This window comes from Antedon mediterranea, chromosome 11 (assembly GCF_964355755.1).
Source record: "Antedon mediterranea chromosome 11, ecAntMedi1.1, whole genome shotgun sequence".
Lineage (NCBI taxonomy): Eukaryota > Metazoa > Echinodermata > Crinoidea > Comatulida > Antedonidae > Antedon > Antedon mediterranea.
Window position 1 is genome coordinate 19,859,465 of NC_092680.1, and position 20,598 is coordinate 19,880,062.

At 31.4% G+C, this 20,598-nt stretch overlaps 1 protein-coding gene across 2 annotated transcripts in view; it reads right to left on the minus strand.

Moving 5' to 3' along the window:
• Positions 1-13,985, minus strand: part of LOC140062428 (neuronal acetylcholine receptor subunit alpha-7-like) — a 28,411-nt gene extending 14,426 nt beyond the window's left edge. Inside the window, exons 1-5 of one of the 2 annotated variants that reach the window (XM_072108641.1) lie at positions 13,835-13,985; positions 12,639-12,652; positions 6,940-7,005; positions 4,707-4,739; positions 3,770-3,912 (exon numbers count right to left, since the gene is read on the minus strand). In XM_072108641.1, the coding sequence (XP_071964742.1) occupies positions 3,770-3,912; positions 4,707-4,739; positions 6,940-7,000 (237 nt within the window). In that variant the 5' untranslated portion in view covers positions 7,001-7,005; positions 12,639-12,652; positions 13,835-13,985. Of the gene's footprint in view, positions 1-3,769; positions 3,913-4,706; positions 4,740-6,939; positions 7,286-12,638; positions 12,653-13,834 lie in introns of those variants that run through there. The other variant, XM_072108642.1, reaches the window with a different exon arrangement.
• Positions 13,986-20,598: the final 6,613 nt, after the last annotated feature.

The window sequence follows — 20,598 nt, forward strand, 5'->3', positions numbered from 1 at the left end:
CTTGGTTTTGTGGGCAAATAAGTTCAAAGAACTTTAAGGCTTACCAACCAGAATATATATATATAAAAAATACATAAACATAATCTATAATATAAAAAATAATAATAATTATTAAATATAATCACATTAATTAAAAGTTGTATGGTTGTATGATGAGAGTTTAATTATATGACTGTTAATGATAAATTAATAATTGACATTGAAACAAATTATTGTGGCATAATAACAAGTAAAAGAGGCAGAAATTACTGTTGAATTATGTTCAGGAGTATCTATAATATTATATTCCAGTTTAATACTCTACTATCTGTCTATAAAATGGTTTTAAAGACGTCTGGTTGATTGGATCAGAGTTGCCATGACTAGGTCAAATGTCACAGGGCTCATCATCGGCGCTAAATGAATTTGACAGAAGAAATCGTTATCTTGTAGAACATCTTCCCAATTAGTGTTGACTGCTTATGAACCACGTGAATGTTACTAATTACATTATTTTATATTATATATTAACAATCACGCAATGTTTTTACTTTTAAACTGAATTGTCAAGCACAAAAGATAGTTTTACGATTCTACCTCATCAAATTTTGTGTTTTTTACTATTAGCTTTTTTGTGTGTGTTCATGGTCGGTATAAAATAAAATTGAAAATGAAATCGTGTAGGCCTAGGCCTATTATGTGTGTAAACAGCGACTGGACTTTCCTCATATTCGGTAGGCCTACGTAATGTGATGTTGTTGTTCGATTCATATGCGCTTATACAATCAAAAGATTGTCCCAACGCGCTGAGAGAAAAAACAGAAAGAAATTAAAAAGATAAAAGATGGTTTTTTTAAGAGTGTTTTGAAAACTATAATAGAGGATGCATTTTTAATAAGATTAGGAAGATTGTTCCACGGTTTAGGGGCTTTTCACAAAAAGAAATGTTCAAATTAAATTTTTTGATCTGGCATTGATATGCAATTTATTAATTAAATTAAAATATATAAATTCATTCTCGAAACATCATTTTTGCTATAAAAACATCGCTATTAATTATTGGACGTTGATTTTTTTTTTAAATATCAACAAACAATATTGTCAGTGTGAACACGTGTTGGAATAATTTCACATTCACGACCTTGTATGCCTGGCCATGTCTGACTCAATCTTTGTTTTCCGAAATGATTTTCACACATTTGGTGAGTTTGGGAAATCAGATTCAATCGATTTGGAATCGATCGAATCACAAGGACATTGAAAAGCAATAATTATTTCACAATATTCATACTCATATGGTAGTGGATGTGGGTATGATTCATAATTATTTGAAATGAACAAGGCATTCGTTATTATAACTTTTCGTATATAAATTTTATTTATTTATTTGACCAAAAAAGAACAATAAAAACAGGTTAGCAAAAACAAAAGCGACATGACATGACTCAATGAGTTAGTAGTTTTTTTAAATTTTATTTTTTTTGTGTGGGGTTGTAGATTGGTGGTTATGATGCTTGACTATCACTCCAAGGGTCCTGGGTTCAAGTCCCGTTACATGTCAGGATTTTTTCTAAGGACAAAATTACAACTCCACTCCCAAAGACTTGTAATAATTAATACATAATTATAAATTAATAATAATATTAAATATGGTTTAAAAAAAAATAATAAATTTAGAAATACAGCTGTTTATACTGTCAAAATTACATTAATATCAACATCAAAATGGTATCAATCATAATTAAAATATAACATTAATATCCCAGATGTATCATTTATGGGTCTAGGCCCACCTGGCTCTTTATCACTCGGCCCCATTTATGTCTGTCTTCATTGTAGCTAAAGTCTCATACTGCAGTCGTTTGTAACCTGTTTCAGAGTTAAGTAGCCTACATCAATTAATATAATTATAGTTAGTTTAGATTTTATTTTTTGTTTTTTATATTCTGTATGCACCAGGTTTACTTGTATTATATAAATGATTGATTATCCAGCTGTACATTTATTTATTAGTATTATTTTATATGTCTTGTTTTATATTATAAATGTATCAGCGGGATTGTAAAAAAGCTCTATAACACTAAAGAGAATGCTGGAATCTCGTTCGACTTTCCGAACCTAGTTTTGGAATGTGGTAATTATAAGCTTAATATTTTATGGGCGCAGCTTTAAAATAGTTATTACAGTACATAAATTAAAGCTCAAGTTCACGTGTTCGTTTAAAAGAACTGCCCTAAAGCCTGTAATTAAGTTTTACGTATGATTCATAAGTTACAGGCCCTGCTCTATGATTGCAATCTATTCGCAGCTGAGAAAATATCAACTGTCCAATCAGAGAGCCTACATTCTGTGTTCTATTCCTATGTGAACAGTTCAAAACGATTTACAATTTTCAGTTTGAACGTTTCAATCACGCTTACCGGCGCTTGCCAAGGTACGCGATCGATCAGTTAACGAAGTCCGTTGGACCTATAATTTTGAGATTCCTAAAAAATTGAAAATATCTTGATTGGTTATATAAGGTCACGTGGTCTAGCCTACAAAATCAATGATTGTTGTAACATAAACATTTTTGAACTTTTTCTTAAAAACGTGAGAACAATATTATAAGTACAACATTGGTTGTTACGAGCGTACATCCGATTTTAAAAATGGTTTCAACTACACATTCGGTATAACGGAATATTTTGAATTAAAAAAAAATTTAATTTAATTTAATTACTTTATAAACTATGTGTAGTTAACGTATTGTAATGGTTGAATACAGAACAGGGGAGGGGGAGGGGGAGCTTAGTTTGAATATAAAGAATACTTTCATGGAATAATTATAAATAAAACTTCGTAATTATTCTTCGAAAAAGCCAACATGAACTAGGAACAAGCTACAGCATAAGATCACATGACTCTAATAGAGAAATATCTTTGAAAACAACATACTTGGAAAATGTGTTATGTTTTAATCGCTTTGGTATTTGACACGTGACTTGTAAAAACGACTTCCGAAAGCTTTTATTTTTCTATTACTAATGAGAAGGTAAAATTGTTAAAAAAGCACTAAAAGATTTGCTGACGTCATGATGACACTGTTTTCTCATAATTCAGTTGTTATTCAATTTCAACCAAAGACTGTTTTAAGTTTGGTATATTTCTAATAATTGTTCCGGTTTTCCTATGTATTTTGTTTTTAATTCTATTGTTCCATTGAGATTCAGTTCGTTTTTTTTAATTCACCGTTGAAGCCATAAATAACTTTTTTTTATACGACGTTGTTTAAAGAAATATTGAGCTGGGTTACTGAATTAATACATTGATCCTCGTCTTATGCACTAAGTGCTACAGCATCTTTCCACGTTTTCTCAGGGCTTTACTCACTGCAGACAAAGGTCAAGGCAAATCTTAGGTGGAATAATGTTTTTGAAATAAATGAATGTCTTTGTGAATATAATGTTTAAAATCACTTAGTTGAAGACAAATGGAAAATAAAAAAATAAACACACAACTATGAGAGCCATGCAGAGAGAAAGAAAACATATTATCATTCAAAAGTCTGACTGTAGAAATATTTAGAAGAATAAGGGCAACATGAGATAGATTAATATAGTGTGAACAGAGGTTAACGATTGGGATTCTCATCTTTCATGCACAATGTATCTCGATAACATGGTTTACTTCAACTATTTTCTAAAACGAAACATGCAGAACTTGTGTGGTTGTTTCTACAGACGTAGGCCGCATGCCTTGTATTTTTGCAACACACTAGTTACTTAAAAAACAATATTCTAAAACTTACAACGTCCATGATTTGTTGTAACGTCATGCCCATCGCAACCGTTAACGCATCGCTTTCGTTTATTGCAGGTCTAGCAAATTCCCGATAAGGAAACTTACTTAGCAAATCATTCATCAACCGACGTTCGTGCTCTCCCGGCTCAACTATTAAGGCAAAACACAAAAGTTAAGACAATCATAGGAATTAAGACTAGGTTACTTACAATAAGCAATACTACTAAACAACACAAGCAGTACAAAAAGCATAAATTAAACGAGTATTTATTATACGCCATCACCAGTTCCTCAAAAGTTTCGCTGAAGAAGTGTTTTGAAGCTCCAATGATGTTATGCCTAAACATGTATGCTTTCAAAATCAACTAAGAATCTGAAGCTCAAATGTGATCTATTTATTAGGAGAAGATATACCCACATTATTCTCATTAGCACCCTACATTGAAGTTTCCGTTCGCTTAATAACCCAACTCAACCAATTAACGAAGATTAAGGGAAGACGAAGGAGTCTAAATGAAGCCATGCAAAGGGGAAATAACAGCAAGAGGTGCTGCAAGAATTTAAATATAAGCGTTACAGTGAGCCCAATGTATGCTTACAAAAATAACAAAAGCTTGTTTTTTCTAGCGAATGTAAGCTATAAAATAGATAAAAACATAGAAAAATATACATAAAAAGGTAATAAAAAGGAGGAAGAGCAATTGGAAACAAGACTGAAAATATTGAGCTAAAGATTATGCACTAAAGATGAAAACATGCACTTAAAGTTTTTTGAAAGAGATTGAATCTTGTTTTTAAGATTAAGACAAACAAAATGTTTGGATGCAGATTTCCAAAGTTAAAACCCTAAATCAGTAATAACTATAAGTTAACAAGCGTGCACTACAAATTAAGACATGAATTCATGAAGAAAAATGTTCGGGAGTTGTTTTTACAATACTTGCCATTTCTATCCTGTTTCTGTTTCTTAGCCGCCTCTGTATGCATACATTATACATAGGATAAATTAGGGACAGTTTCATTAATATAGTAGTATCTTTAATCTATAGTTTTTACAAAATAATGAATAGCCCGGAAATATTTTGATCAATTACATCTTTTTAATAGAATGGAACCGCGATTGGAGTAAAGGTATGAGAGTCTGTTTATTTTCTTTTATTATTGTTATTTTGGTATTAACAAATCATAATGGAATGGAACGTGCAAAATCAATATCTAGAAGTCGAAATCTAATGTCTATTTTCTACTGCGTTGCTAACGACAGAGGGATGATAAGTTGATGGGATCAACATTCATTCTCAAAAGAAAGGAAACATAAAATAAAAATAAAATCGGATCAAATGACATAACAAACAACAGGATTACTATACAAAACATACACGTTTCTTGATTTATATAATACGTCATCAATTATTTGAAAAAAAGAAGATTTTTTTATTATTTAGCCAATTCATCTTTGAAATTTACAGTAAGTTACGGTATATATAGAATAATAAATAATAATTTATTTAGTAATGCTTTTCTGAATAAAGTTGATGATAGAAGAAGTTATATAAGAAGAACAATACAACAATGTTAATTAAAAATGCACATTTTAAAAATAATTATTGAAATTAACTTGTCATCAACCTTTAATCTTATAATATTTCTTATTTATCAGTATATCTAAAATCACGATCGCCGTTATCAACCTTTAGCGCAAGGATGGTAATTATATAATTAATTTAACATAAAAATAGTTTCTCTTTGTATCTACGTGAGTAACTATGTAATTGGATATACAAATGACCATTTCCTAGCAGTAATTATTGGTGAGTGCTTAAAGATTGTAGTAAATTGTTCTCCCGTGATTGGAGGCCTAACCGTCATACAGCTATTGATTGCAAGTTTTTGGCCACTCTGCTGAATCTGTCTATTACCTAGCTATTTAGTGTATCTAACTAATTAGCATTTAGATTGATACACTTGTAATGCCAACAGTGAACAAAACTTAAATTAACCGTAAATCTGTTTGGAAAATGAGACAGTTGTCTTTTTATTTATTAAAAGGAAGAGTGGTTCATAGTCTACTACAGTCATTAAGAAGACGATCAATTTAATTTGTGACTTTAATTAATACAATAGTAAGATATTAATAAAACGACCCTATACTTTTATGGCTAGGAATTGGCTAGTTTGTCAAAATATAAAAGCAGTAATGTTCTAATTCCAGTGTAATATAGTAGCCTTTCAATTACAGGGTCGGGTATTATACTATATCATAAAATACTAATTTTAAGTTTAATCAGGTAAGAGATAAGAGATACTCTAACAGCTGCAAATAAACCATATATTGGGCTAACAGATTTAAGAACTAAACAAGAATTTTCAATTAATTTTCAAAACTCGAACATAAACAATTTCTAAAAATTGTCTGTCACTGCTTACTAAATAATTGTGAAAGTTGGCATTCCGTTAATTGTAGATAGAAAGAATGGTGGATGATAAGAGTAGCTATATGCGGAAAGATGATAACAAGCAGCAAACTACAGAGATGCTGAAGTAAATGATAACATTCCACATAACTTGATAATTATCATCTTTTTAGATTGTTTTAATCCATATGATTCATTATAGATTAATGATTAATAATGTCTATAGACCCAATAACAATAAATATATAATTAATCTATAATTTCTGTTTTGGGTCGAGAGGCCTATGGTGAAAATATTTTTTAATTTGCGTTGTTCTCCATTCCATATCTTTATTGAATTGTATTGTTTTTGATGTATAAAGTTCCGAATAAAGTCAATTTAATATATTAATGTCTGTAACAAATAGCACTAGATTGAATAGTATTATAGCATTAAACAATGATACAAAATCTGTAACATACATCTACTTAGGAAAGAATGAATACACTCTTCTCTGATCTACTGTACATAAAATCAATATAGAGAAAGGGTAAATTACATTGCTTTTAAATCACTTTTGAAATCTTATATTTAAAATTATTTTTAATGGTATTTATTTATTTAACATTAATTAGATATTATTTTGATAAAGTTATTATTTCTTAGTTGTTAAAATAAATGGTTGATTATCATGATTGGTCCATCTATATTTATTACAATACTAGGTTCATATATCAATAATAATGCTAACAATATAATTAGATTATAAAACATGATACATACCCACTGGAACCACGATGAGGATGCAAACTAAAACGATGGTTGCTGCCAGACGAATAGCCATTATCCCTGCAGTTGACGACGCAATATGAAAAACGAGAAATCAGATGGCAAACGCAAAATAACTACATACACATCAACTCCGTAAACTCTGGGAGAGGAAAAAGATTATCGCAAAACATTCAGACATTGGATTGTCAAATCTGATGTATGAACCAGCACCTCTTTACCTCACGGATGCTTGTTAGCAGACTGACTTAGTGTGTCCTCGGTTGGATATGCGACGCAACACGTATCTACCGTATCCGATGTATCACGTCATAATGTGTCAAAGCTCCGTGTCAAGCTTTTATGTTTAGGTGAAACTGGATAAAAAAGACCATAGACTGGGCATACAATAACGACAACAATCACACAGCTTGATATTTCACGAGATTGGCTTAAGCTTGAAACGTATTTCTATTTTAGCGCATGCTCATAACGAAGAGATCCGAAAATCCGAGAGGTTTTAAGACTGCTGCGACCAATGTTCTCTGCTTGAGCATAATTAATAGTGATTAGTATAATACAGATAGGAATAAAACATTATGATGTGATATACTGTCATATATAACTCAAAAGTGGAAGACCACACTCGTGGTATTACCAGTGCCTAGCTTTAAAGCACACAATTCCGATTTTGAAGATGTTTGCCTGCGTAAAATGATCGATAACATATCGCAACATAATTTCAAAATAGCCTTAAGCTTCGTTTACACGAAGCAATAAGAAGTTAGTAACGTGAGACCGAGTAGTATAGCGTTAATCAAACTTCGAAAGAGCAAACGTTTTAGAAAGTGTGTACACACTACGTCATCGGTTTGCGTTTCATTTTTCTTTATGACTATTTAAAATAGTATTATGAAGATATGTACTAACAATTTAAGATGTATCGTTTGTTACCACAACTAAATCATTTCAAACGAACGAATCATATTTCGGCCTAGTTATGAACCACCACTAACATTAGATACATTGCTTCTGACATTAGTAATTATTGCTAAGTCGTTACCCGTATTTTCTTGTTATGTCTCAATCGACTAGCTTGTAATTTGTTGCCATAACTTATGTAATTAATTTCCGCAAAAGAAGTTCTTAAGCGCGTAGTAAAGTGGATCTATCTAATGTGTTTATTTTGGTGTGTGTCGTTCAGTGTATCGGAATACAAAATGATACATAACTGGTATTTACAATATGATTTTGATTGAATTGATTTTAATACTGTAGTATGGTGGTTACAATTTAAATATAATGTCAGTTTCAAATAGTACTAGCTCGCTTTGGCTTTCAGTACCAGTTCATAGGAAAACAACAACGGTATTCTGTCATGAGATTAATTCTTAGAGAATATGAGTTTTTAGTTCTCATAGTGGACATTACGTAACACGCTGTTCAATATGCTCTAATTAAAAATAATTAAGACATTACAACGAACAGATTTTAATTAATTATCAGTAATTAATATTCAATATTAACAGAAAATGTTTGAGTTTGCTAGTTGAATTACAGTAACGAACCAATAAACATTTCCGATTGCCACCCGATCCATGTGCTGTACCATAAGCATATGGAAGTATTTTCAACTGTATGTACTGTACATATTATAGCCCAAAAATGTGTATTTGCTCACTGGAAAGAATGACGAAATTCAAAGGTATTTATAGCTATTAATAACAACCAATCAAATTCTTATATTATAGTGAAATAATTAAATGTTTAACGAGAGTACAGTGTGAAACCAACTCACAAACAAACCGTCATAAAACACGCCACCTATAGTACTTGGCAAAGGTAATTAAAACGAACAAAGAAAATTAAAAACATTTTTAATTTTATTCATAAAACAAACTATTTTTTAAAGTTCTAAAAACTGTATTGTATAGTTTAGAAAAATCAGATTTCGATTTTACGACGTACATGGAATTTTTGAAAGTGGACCGTTAGCTGAGCGTTAGTAGTACAAAATCGATGGATTAAATCAATAACATTAAATACGAAGGCATACAGCGTTATTGAAACCGACATGAATATTTCAAATATCATAATCCTGTATGTTGTCATACATTAGTCATTTACATCATCATCGAATTATTATCTTCAACTGAATCCTTCCACTTCTATCATCTCAACATTATCATTTTCCTCATTCCATCAATGCCAATTATTCTCAGCATTCCTCATCATAGTATCATCTACATCCTTTTCATTTCATTTTTTCATTCATTTATTTATTCGACCAATTAACATTAAATTAATACAGGACCGAAACAAAGCACAATGGTTAGGGGCAACTAAAGCAAAAACATTACTATAACTCAAAGAGTCAGTTGCCCCTTAAAAACATCGAAATACAAGAAATATTGCACCAAGTAAAACAATCGTAGGCCTACAAGCTTATTAAAAGTCTCTTTATACTCAAAATTAGTATAAGGGATCGGTACATAAATATACAAAATTAACAGATTAATAATCGGAAACAGCATCTCATCCTCTTCCTCTTGGTCCCATTCTATCAATATCCAATATCTTGCCATTCTCATCCTCCTCATCTTCATAGGCCTTGTAATCATCCTCATTATTATGTTGTTATCATTTACATTCTCATCATTCTTGTCTCATCTTCATCATCTCAATCTTCCTAACCTCCTCCTCATGATTTTGAACAACCTCATTATCATAATCATCATTCTCCTCATCCCAACCTCCTCATTATTATTCTTCCCATACTTTCTCATTTTCATCATCATCGTCGCCATCGTCATCATCATATCATCATCATCCTTATCACTAGACCCTCTTATTCTCATTATTACCCTCATCATACTCTTTTCATCATCGCATTATCATCTTTCTCATCTCATAAGTCATCAATATCAACCTCCTTTCATTATAGAATTATCACGCTCCTCTCCGTACCATCTCGTTCTCATGTCATTCGTCCCTATTATCACCCTATCCTTGATTACACCTGTAACTCCTTTTATGTTCCTCTCCTAAATAAAAATGTATTTTTATAATAGATATAACGGTTTTTTGTGTGTGTTTATTAACAAATGGATTGTCTGTTTAAAAGTGTAATTATAATAATAAGTGATGTACATGGGTGAATATACCATTATCATGTCAGACTAAGTAATTGTCAGAATACAGAATTCTACGCATTTATATTTATGTCACTTAACAGATACGCGATCGGGTTCTAACCTTTATCTAAAACACAAAACAATGGATTTTCTCTCATCATTAATTGAGTTAACATATCTACAAGAAGCATTGAGATTTCTTGACAAGATAGTACCTAAATGTACACTATGTAAGTACTTTATGTATCCTTCTCAGTTTACTGTGGTCGTTGGAAATTTTATTCTAAATGAAAAATTGTAATTACCATCATTCAATCCAGACTAAAAAAGTGTTAATCAGGCATAAATGTAATTATTAAACGTAATTTACTTTTTAATTCATAATAAAAGAGTGGATAGGATGTGATTTAATTAAGTTTCTCATATTTTTAAGCTAAGTAGTAAGAAAACAAAAAGTAGAACAGTTTAGATAAACAAATACGACTTAAGTGAGCACTTGGAAAATTGATAAAATACCCCAGAGCTGGTAGGACCCGTAATACTAACATGAAATCAATTGCTATTATTATTTCATCTGCTAAGGGATCATGAACCAGGTTAGATGCGTCAAAGAGATACGCGAGTAGGTTAGAGTGCCAATATTGCATAGGCCTATTCAAGCAATTAGAAACATGTACTAATACTACCCTGCGTGTAAACAGTACTGTTTTTACCAAAGGCTCTAAATTAGTTTATAACACTCAAGATATTTTATTTACGATGACAGTTTAATGAAATAGATGAGCCTACTATTAGATTCAGTTCAATTAAACAACCAATGGTTCTAATTTTGTTTAACACTAGAAATAATATTCTTTATTTATGATGACAGATTAATGAAATAGTGTGGGCCAACTACTAATTTCAGTACTAACTTGTGTGTATAATACTTATTTCACTTGTTTCCACAACAATTTTGTAGGCTATACATGTAATATTGACTTCGAATAATTATAAAAAATAAAGGTACACTATCGTCACTTCCTATACCAATACAAATCTTTACACACAATCGTCATATTTGTTTTAAAAAGTAATTCCTTTTTAATGTATTGATTCCGCCCCCCCCCCCACCCAACTACTATTTTCTTTTAAGATAATGACCTTTTGATCTGGGAACACAACATAGTACAATAGTATAGTACAATATATTAATAAAAACAAACGTGTATACTCAGATTTAACAGCAGATCTGGATTTTGAACTAATGAACTAAAGACAAATTGAGCCTATTGCCTCTTTCCTCCATGTCTGAAATCCTAACCATTAATTTATTTTATTGAAATATATCTCAGATATCAGTGCAATTTCAAGAGAAATTGTTAGTTTTATTTCTTGTGACTACGAACAAATGAGAAAATGCCAAATTTAACTTAATATGTTCTAAACTGAATAAACAAAAATCCAAAAATGAATAGCGGATGAAGCTACATTTTACCATTATGTTTATTTAGTTCGGAAATCACCATCAAAACGGCGCATTCTTAGCATATTTACTGCAATTTAAGAATTCACATTTATCATAATTTGATGTGTCGCAAGTTATATTACTATGGCTCTACCAAAAGCAAATGTACGCACTATCGGTTACATTGCTCAGAGTCGGTTGATGAAACCATCGAACGCTTGGCTAACGCATACATCTTTAAGTAAAAAAGATAATTTAATTTCTGGGAACATCCCAATAAATCGATAGTATTTTGTAACTAAAGAAGACCATTGTGGTATACGCGTTACAATTAATTTGTTCAAATTGCTTTGTTTTAAGGACATTTAGGTAACAATACATACGCCACCAATAGTTTCATTTATCTCATTATTGACTGAGCTTGCAGCGTCTAAGAGATTTGAAGTGCCGTGAAAGATCCAAAGGGGTGTTTACTTACACATTTCTTATCAAAAGGCAAATAATTAACTATGAATCTAACCATATTCTACTCAGGCTGTCTCATTTTCTGGAATCAGAAAAGCTCAGACACAAATTGGAAATACATTATTTATCAAAACCTTCAGATAGCATGACCTGGTACAATATTAAAATCCAGAACTGAAACTATGCCAAATGTAGGATATTTATGAAGAGAATTTAAATTATCGATAAATAATAGTGTAAAGCAAATATAATTTCTTTTTATGATCAATTAGACATTATTAGCACAATGAATAATTCATAATTAAACTATGCCTTGAAGGTGGGGCCTGTAATTTTCCAAATAGTTTTTTTTTTGCAGTGTAATTTCAACTATTTCTTGACACACTCTAAAGAAATATGTATCATAGTCTGATAAAGTATTTTTATAAAATGTTTTTAATGTGTTATGCTCATGTGAGGATTTAAGAATGTTACAACTGCAAATATCTTTAAAGTTAAGCAACTAAGCTTCAAAGAGATAGTGTATACAACATCAAGAATTGAATAACCGACAATGACGTCAAATTTTTTAGTTAATTTGACTGGAACAGAACTGTGTCTCAACCGGCACTTCTATTCTATAAATACATCCAAAGGTATATGTTTATAGAAAATGATTTTAGACTTACCTTTAACAGGCCTCCTACCAAATGATGTTTTAAAGTAAAACAAAATCAATAGAATTAGTCGGAAGAAATATTTGTATGAAATAATTTTTTTAAAGTGTTATTAATCTAAAACTATTTAACAGTAAAGTGTTTCAGAATGTGTTTCAAGGGGTTTTCACAGAAAATGTTCAGAAATATGTTCACTTTAAATATCTTCTCTAGTAGGCCTATGTTTAATGCTACGATAAAATCATTTTAAAGAAAAAGCACCGTGTTGAAACAACGCATTTAAAAATAAAATTAATAGTAAATACCAAAAAAAATTGTATATACCTCTATACCAACTGTCACTAATTGCATGATCGCACTAAAATCAATTTGTTGTTACTTAAATTACCCCCATGCTACCTTTAAGAAGAACATATGTCGTTTTAGCAATCGTTTTTTTCAATAATACCCAATTTGCTGTACGTATCCAATCATATCATAAGAATTGTCGAGTTAGGTTACAATATGAAAATGAGAAAATAGAAGAAAAGTCGTTTTTAGTCGCGTGGACGCGACTCTATAATTCACTATGTCGGTCGGTCGGTCTGTCGGTCCGGTATCACTATGCGTTTTAGCACGCGACTTATGGCTGTTGGCCTTGTTAATTAACAAATCGGTATGTTAGCTTTTTGAAATGATTACACGAATTAATTTTATTAATTTAAAAAACAGTTCCTTACATCTGTTATAGTTATTAACAGAAGTAAGGAACTGTTTTTTCTTTTTACATTGATCATCAAATCAAATATGAATTTGATCATTTAATACCGTATTAAATGATCAGATTCATATTTTTAATAACCAAATCCAGTGCATTTACATATTTGCTGGTATAAAACAATGTTTACTAAGTTAGCTATGTATCATATCATATTTTGCCAGTGCGTGTTTTAACGAAAGATAGTATGCATCTGTTAACAATTAGGCCTAATTGCCTGATGGAATTGATAGATTGAATATTTACATTGGTTGGGATTTTGTAAAGATTCTAGTGTAGGTTTTTCCAAAATTAAAGATAAAATAAAAACTGTGTAAAACAAAAAAAGAATAAGGCCGTAACTTTTCTTCAATAAGTTATATCTAATCAATCAATACACATTCAAATTATCGACACAAATTGTTGATAAAATGATTAACCTAATGCATAAAGATAAAGGTAAAATAAATACCTGCCAATGCTTTACCTGGTGTAAAACGCGCATGTGTGCGTGTTTGCACGTAAAAGTACGCTACAAAATCAGTCTCTCTACGAGTGTGACATTAAACCTCTCGGATTCGAACAACTCTGATAATAGGCGACAAGTTTACAAGAAGTGTGAAGATAACGCTCTGCGTTTTATACTTAACAGGGAATCACAACATCTAAGATCTGTCGATGCAGTATATCGTTTTTATATAAGAATATCCATTTTGGATCACGGTTATCTCTAGCCTCCGGATGAAGATCTAACAAATATGCCCCAAAACAGTCATTAACATGACACAATTGAACATACAATTAACAGGCTTCTAAATGACCTTACCTTTTGAATGTCTTGATGGTAGTCGGTGATACTAGAAATTAGTGGGTACAAAAAAAAATATTAGAATTTAGAAATGACCAATCCGATAGAAACAGAACATACTTTTATCTATTCTTGGATGCGGTTCTCTCGACGAGATCTCGGAAATGCCTTGCGCAGAATTGAGTGTTTGTGCTAGAGTAGTGTATTCGTGTTGGTGTTATTAGCGAAGGGATGAGGTAATCGATATAATTCTATTTTCTGCATGTACCTAGTGAGATCCCAGAGGATTTCCTTGTCATTGATCCTAGTTGATATTGTAATCGTTTATTTAGGCTGCTACATAAACGTGTTGATAGAATTTGTCTTCATTAGAAGTGTTAAAATCAATTATGGATAAATCGTACCACTAATGTTTGTCCAGTGTTTGTCAAATCTAGGTACGCAACATATCTTATCGAAATGCTCACACTGACCGCAATTTCTTAGTACGTTATGAGATTAATAAAGAAGGAAACATAGACATAAAGTTTTCCGATCATCAACAATCACAGAAGTGGTTTAAAAATATATTTCATCTCGCAAACGCGAACAAAATAAAGACTAAAAAGGCTGTAATTGATTCTTAAATAAAAGTGTAGAGAAACTTTTATTGATTGAAACAACATGTGTATTTACTATAATTATTGATTCTGATCTGTATCATGGCATAAAAACATTCGCTGTTAACTCCTCAACTACTTGAAAAAAAAGTTAACATGTTTTCCCGGAAATGATTATTTTGTTTGGGTTTGCATAGTTATATCCTCTGCTGGACAATTCATATCACAATACTGTATTAAATAAAAAAAAACCTTATCCAAAAGCATTCACTTTTTTTCTTTTACACAAACATTCGCGGTAATGTGCATATGGGAGCTTATGTTTGCTGGTATTAAGTAGGTAACGTTTGTAGCCACACTCAACAACATTTATAGGCATAACTTAAGTACATTGAGGTGTTAACTGCTGCAATTTCCTCGGCGAAATTCTTGAAGTAGGGTAAATCTTAAAAGCATATTACAAAAATAAATCACATTAAGTTTGTACTGTATCGTATAGTCTTCAAGGAATTGTATTAGTTCAACTGAAGTAACAAACTATGTAAACAAACATAATTATAGCATACACATGTATCATTAAACACTTATATAAAGCATATTGTCGATGTTATAGTAGGGCTACCTAAAGTTCAAAGTTCACATGTCTGCTAACTAAAAAAAATGTCTAGACAAGGTAACCATTTTTTTTATACAAACACAAACAAAGCGCTATATTTGGTAGGTATATCCTAAAATATTATTATAAGATAGTCAAAATGTAGAGGCCCACAATGTTTTTCGGTAAAATAATTATTTTAGAGTCATTATTAGTCGCGTGGACGCGACTCAATAGTTCACTATGTCGGTCGGTCGGTCTGTCGGTCGGTCCGGTATCACTATGCGTTTTAGCACGCGACTTATGGCTGTTGGCCTTGTTCTCTATTCACAGCTACGAATAAGAATGCACTATTTGTTTTGTACATTCTTATACTCCATCAGAAGAATAAAAAAATGATAAGTATATAACAATATCTGCAAAAGACATTTTGTTTGGCATCATGCCAACTATAATAAACTAATCTTTTTTAAATTGTGGACATTTACATTATGATTTGTACAACATAAGAAAGGCATCTATTTTGAAAAAAATACTGTGAACCTTAACTAGGATATTGCAATCGATATATTTAAATTTCATGACCTTGAAAACATGCACAACGTTTGAAATTGAATATGGCGACTGGATACAGAATATTGCATATGAAACATTTGGATTTGTCTACCTTAAAATCTACACTTTGCTACTTGAACGATTGAATTAATTATCAACAAATCTGGTAGACTCCTTGCTTTGAAATGTAAAACATTCGATGTAGAAAAAATTGGTAACTCAATATATGTATCAAACTCTCTATTTCGAAGATGTTTATTTGTGTGAATTCATAGATGTTTTATCTGTAAATGCTTACCGAACATTGTACATTATCAGTGTCAGGAAATTCACCCAGATTTGTGTTAATTACAAGAATTAACTTATAAAATTGTAAAATCTATTTTTAGAAGTTAAAATTCAGAGCGTCCAAATTTTTTGGTTGAATACAGACCCAATGTTACAAACAAGCATGAGTTAGATTATTACAAATGTTTTCACAGTTTTTGGAATTAAAAAGTGGTTACTAAAATGGGAAAACGAGATTTTAAAGATATTTTTGACATATTGAATGATGAACAATGTTGTGGAATACTTCGATTGATTTTGTGAAGAAAATGCTACCAAACAAACTCCTTTCAATAAGGTAACTTGGATTTTACTGAAACTTTTTAAATAGTTAGAAAACAGATACTTTGCATATTGTCATAAAATATCATATAAAGTAACTATATAAATAAATGGGAAAACAACAACAAAAACTACGTTTCACAATCAACTAAATTTTAATTATTATTATTGAGGAGTGATTGGAAGAAAAATACGGTACTTAATTTTGTTCACTTATTTAGCATATAATGCTCTACATACTTGATATTCATAAATTATAGTCACTGAATATAGATTTTACTCATCTCATCCCAGGGGAAGTGTTCCTAAGTATTCAACTAATTCATTACTAGCAGATCAATTTGATTTCATTTCCAAATAATTATCAATTTATTCACGTAAAGCAAATGAATGAATCTTCACAGAAGCATTAATACTACACATTCGTAATCTCTCTGTTAATGTTACTGCACGAATTGGAGTGGGTAGTGTTTTAAATTAACGAGGGTACACTCGCGACCTATTGTGATCAGATCTATCTTTACTGTATTTCTCCACTCGAAGGTATCGTGCACATTTGAAGCTTAAGATTCTACTGTACAAAAATACGCAATCGTCACGCATGAATGCATAGAGAAGAGGGATAGTTTATGGCCACACATTGCTGAAACATAATAAAATGAACTATAAACAAGTGAAATATAACAATAAGCCCCGTCTCTCGGTCATGAAGTTATAATGTCTCCATAATTAGACCTACATTTCCGAAGATTTTCTCATCTTTGCCTTTTCACATTAGTATCTGCTTCAAGTTTATTGCTTGGTATAGACATACATTTAGGCTGATAAAGATAAATATTGATCACAGAATCCCAAAAATAAATTTAGATAGTAAATTTAATAAATTCCGGGTCTCAAATTCTTACATAATCATCTCCTGAACTTTCCACTGCTAGAAACATTACAAGTGTGAACAATTTAGGCGCGAAAACGTTAATGAAGCGGACGGAATGAAATTAACAGAAAATAATTGGTGTTAAACGCGGAGTGTACAGCTGTTAGCACGAATCGTCTTGCATCAAGCATTTCAAGATTCTTGCAAAACAAACAACACAGTATTTCTGTACCGAATGAAATTAATATCACTGATGATAACAGGATCGAAGCTAAAAGAACTCATTAGACTTTTACCAGTACCGAAAAAACGGAAAAATCTCCCAGCTGGGAACAAACATTGCTGCTAAACCGAACCTAACCTACTGAAGTATTAGACAATAGTTTCAATTTCTTTTATTTCAGAAATTTCATCCACATCAAACAAACGTACAAACAGAAAAAGCAAATTTGCAAACTTTATCACCTGCAACCTTTGGTCAAACTTTCTAATATTCAAGTAAGGGACCAATTACTCGGCTGTGTCAGCGACTCTGTTCAATTCAATTCATTGTGAACGCCGTTACACTGCATCCAGGTTGCGAAATAGTTATCATTAGCGTACTATTTAAACTAATTTTAACTAATTAGATATAAGTCATTATCTCAGTTGAAACTATGCTTTTATAGCTTCACACCTAACATTTGAAAACACCGACCTAGTTAACAACATTATGGCACATTTACGCAATATTGTTTTTCCATTTATAGTGAAAAATAATATGTGTTTATACGTTTTGTCCTAATTGAAATATAGAATTTTAGATTTGGCTAAAATAATTACAAAAGGGTAATTGCTAGAAAGATATTGTATTTGCTAAATCTCATGAGAAACGGGCTCCAAACCACAAGAGAAAACATGTTCTAATTTTGAACTGATATATAATATCAAACTGGTAAACCATATTGGAACACATAATTATATTATAATAATATGTAGTTGACCGAAGACGAGAAATAAATGTAGTTCCTAAATACAATTATTAGTACCGGATACACGATGACCAAGCTATAATCTCTAAAACTTAAGAACGCAACTGCTTTGTAGAGAACTATCATCAAAACTAAATACATTTTTTGCAGACATTGTGGTACATGTAAGCCTACCAGTGTTAGCAAAACAGCCATTTAAACTTGAAATCATTTGTATTATTATGCTTCAGTAGGCCTAATGGGAACGACACAAGAAGTACACCAGGAGGATTGAAACCCACTTTCGGGACCCAATTTACAGAGGGGAGGGTATTGTTGATTGGTTTCCAGTACCTTCAAGTTCATATTTATTAAAGTTCTTACATCTTGTGTACAAAATTGTTTCAAGTACTGGACATAAATACATCACTTTACTAGGCCTATTGTTAAGGTCTTAAAATTATACTATTCATGGTACGGCTGCAATGATGCTATTGTTTTACGTTATGGCTAAAGATACGGAGGAATAGGAACGAGTTTTATATTTAGGAACGAGTTTTATATTTTGGTACGAGTTTTAGGAATGCAATTTTAACGTACCTTTAGCAAACGGAAGTGCCCTCTATAATTACCGTACCGTTAGTTTTTAGAAATATGGATACGGTACCGTATCTTTAGCCACGGCGATTGCTTTATCCATATACAGTAAGATCAATAAAACACAGTTCGTATTACGAAGTGCCGCCGTGGTTAGGACTATTTCTTACAGATCCTCTTTATCGAGGATTAACGCCTGATATGTAATCAAGGTAATAATATTGAAGTATTATTATGAAATCAGTACACTATGTTACAATACCTGCCTAGCGCCCTCATCATATCCTGACTCAAGACGATGTCATCCAGCCGTGGTCCGGTATCTTATTTGTTTCGTTGACCCTATAGATATAAAATAATCAACATTGTAATCACAAATAAAAAATAAACGCAACATAATTTCACTGAGAATGAAATGGTTAAAGATACTACGTTGATACATGAAAAGTATTAGCCGCCATCCAAGCACGGCCATCCAAAAGCATACGGTAAGCCTACCGTACCACACAAGGCCGGCCGAAAGTGGCCTTTGCCAGGCTTGAATACAGTTAGATGGCAACAAGCTGCTACACTACAAATTGGGGCTAAAATTGATACTGTAGTTAAGTTTTCAAACAGAGTTTAAACATATAATATCCAATTTCTGGCTAGAATTAGTTATATAATTCATTAATGTCTTCATTTAATGAACTATCTAGCTATAAATATTACATTCTGAAATACGATTAAGGAACGAAAAACTAACTTTAGAGAGGAGTACCGTACAGTATAATAGTTATCATAATTCACCGAGACAGACTAGAAGTTATACGCATCACTTCACATGGCTACGTTGAGACGTGACACAGGTGAAAGTTTCCTGTTAGCCATGACGGTATGTTACAACAAGTTTGGAATTTGTGTAAACTTTTATTTGTGTTGGACTACGTTTCTTTTTAAGGATTCTACAATTTTAAATAAAATGTGCTTGGTTTTATGATTGCTAAGTTTTAAGCAATAACATTTTTTTAAACATTTTTGAAATTATACACATTTATTAATATACAATAATGTGAAACATTTCTACGTAATTTGCAATATTGATTTACTTACTGCAATGGTAGGACAATTTCCGTGTCACGCCATGTCACGTGAGTGGCATAGAGTTTGTTATATTGGCTCACGTGTTTGTTATTTACAGTTGCAGCATTGAATTAATCAATCGATACAATTTAATTCGTTCAACTAGCCTAAATATTTGTTTTCTATTAAAATCCACAATACTGTTCCATAAATTAACGGGACATAGCTAAAGCATGATTATTGCTATGAATTTGGTAAACTTAAAAAAATGTTTCCGACCTTGTTTTCTGTGTGTAATGTGTCGCTATGTGAGAAATAAAGCTAGATGTTATATTAAAGATGTATTGTCCCTTTGACTAATTCCAAAAAAATTAAAAATAATAGATTTCGAAAAAAGGTGGGTCATTTTGAAGTATCATAATAGTTATTAACTATCACCAAAAATTTTTCGAAAAAAAAAAAATTTAACTGAAATACAGACGTTTTTTTGGTAAAAAAATAACTTTGACTTCCAGTCAAAGTTTTCAATCAAAACATATCCCATAATGAAACGCGCTTGTTTGGCTACTCTGTATGCATAATCATAA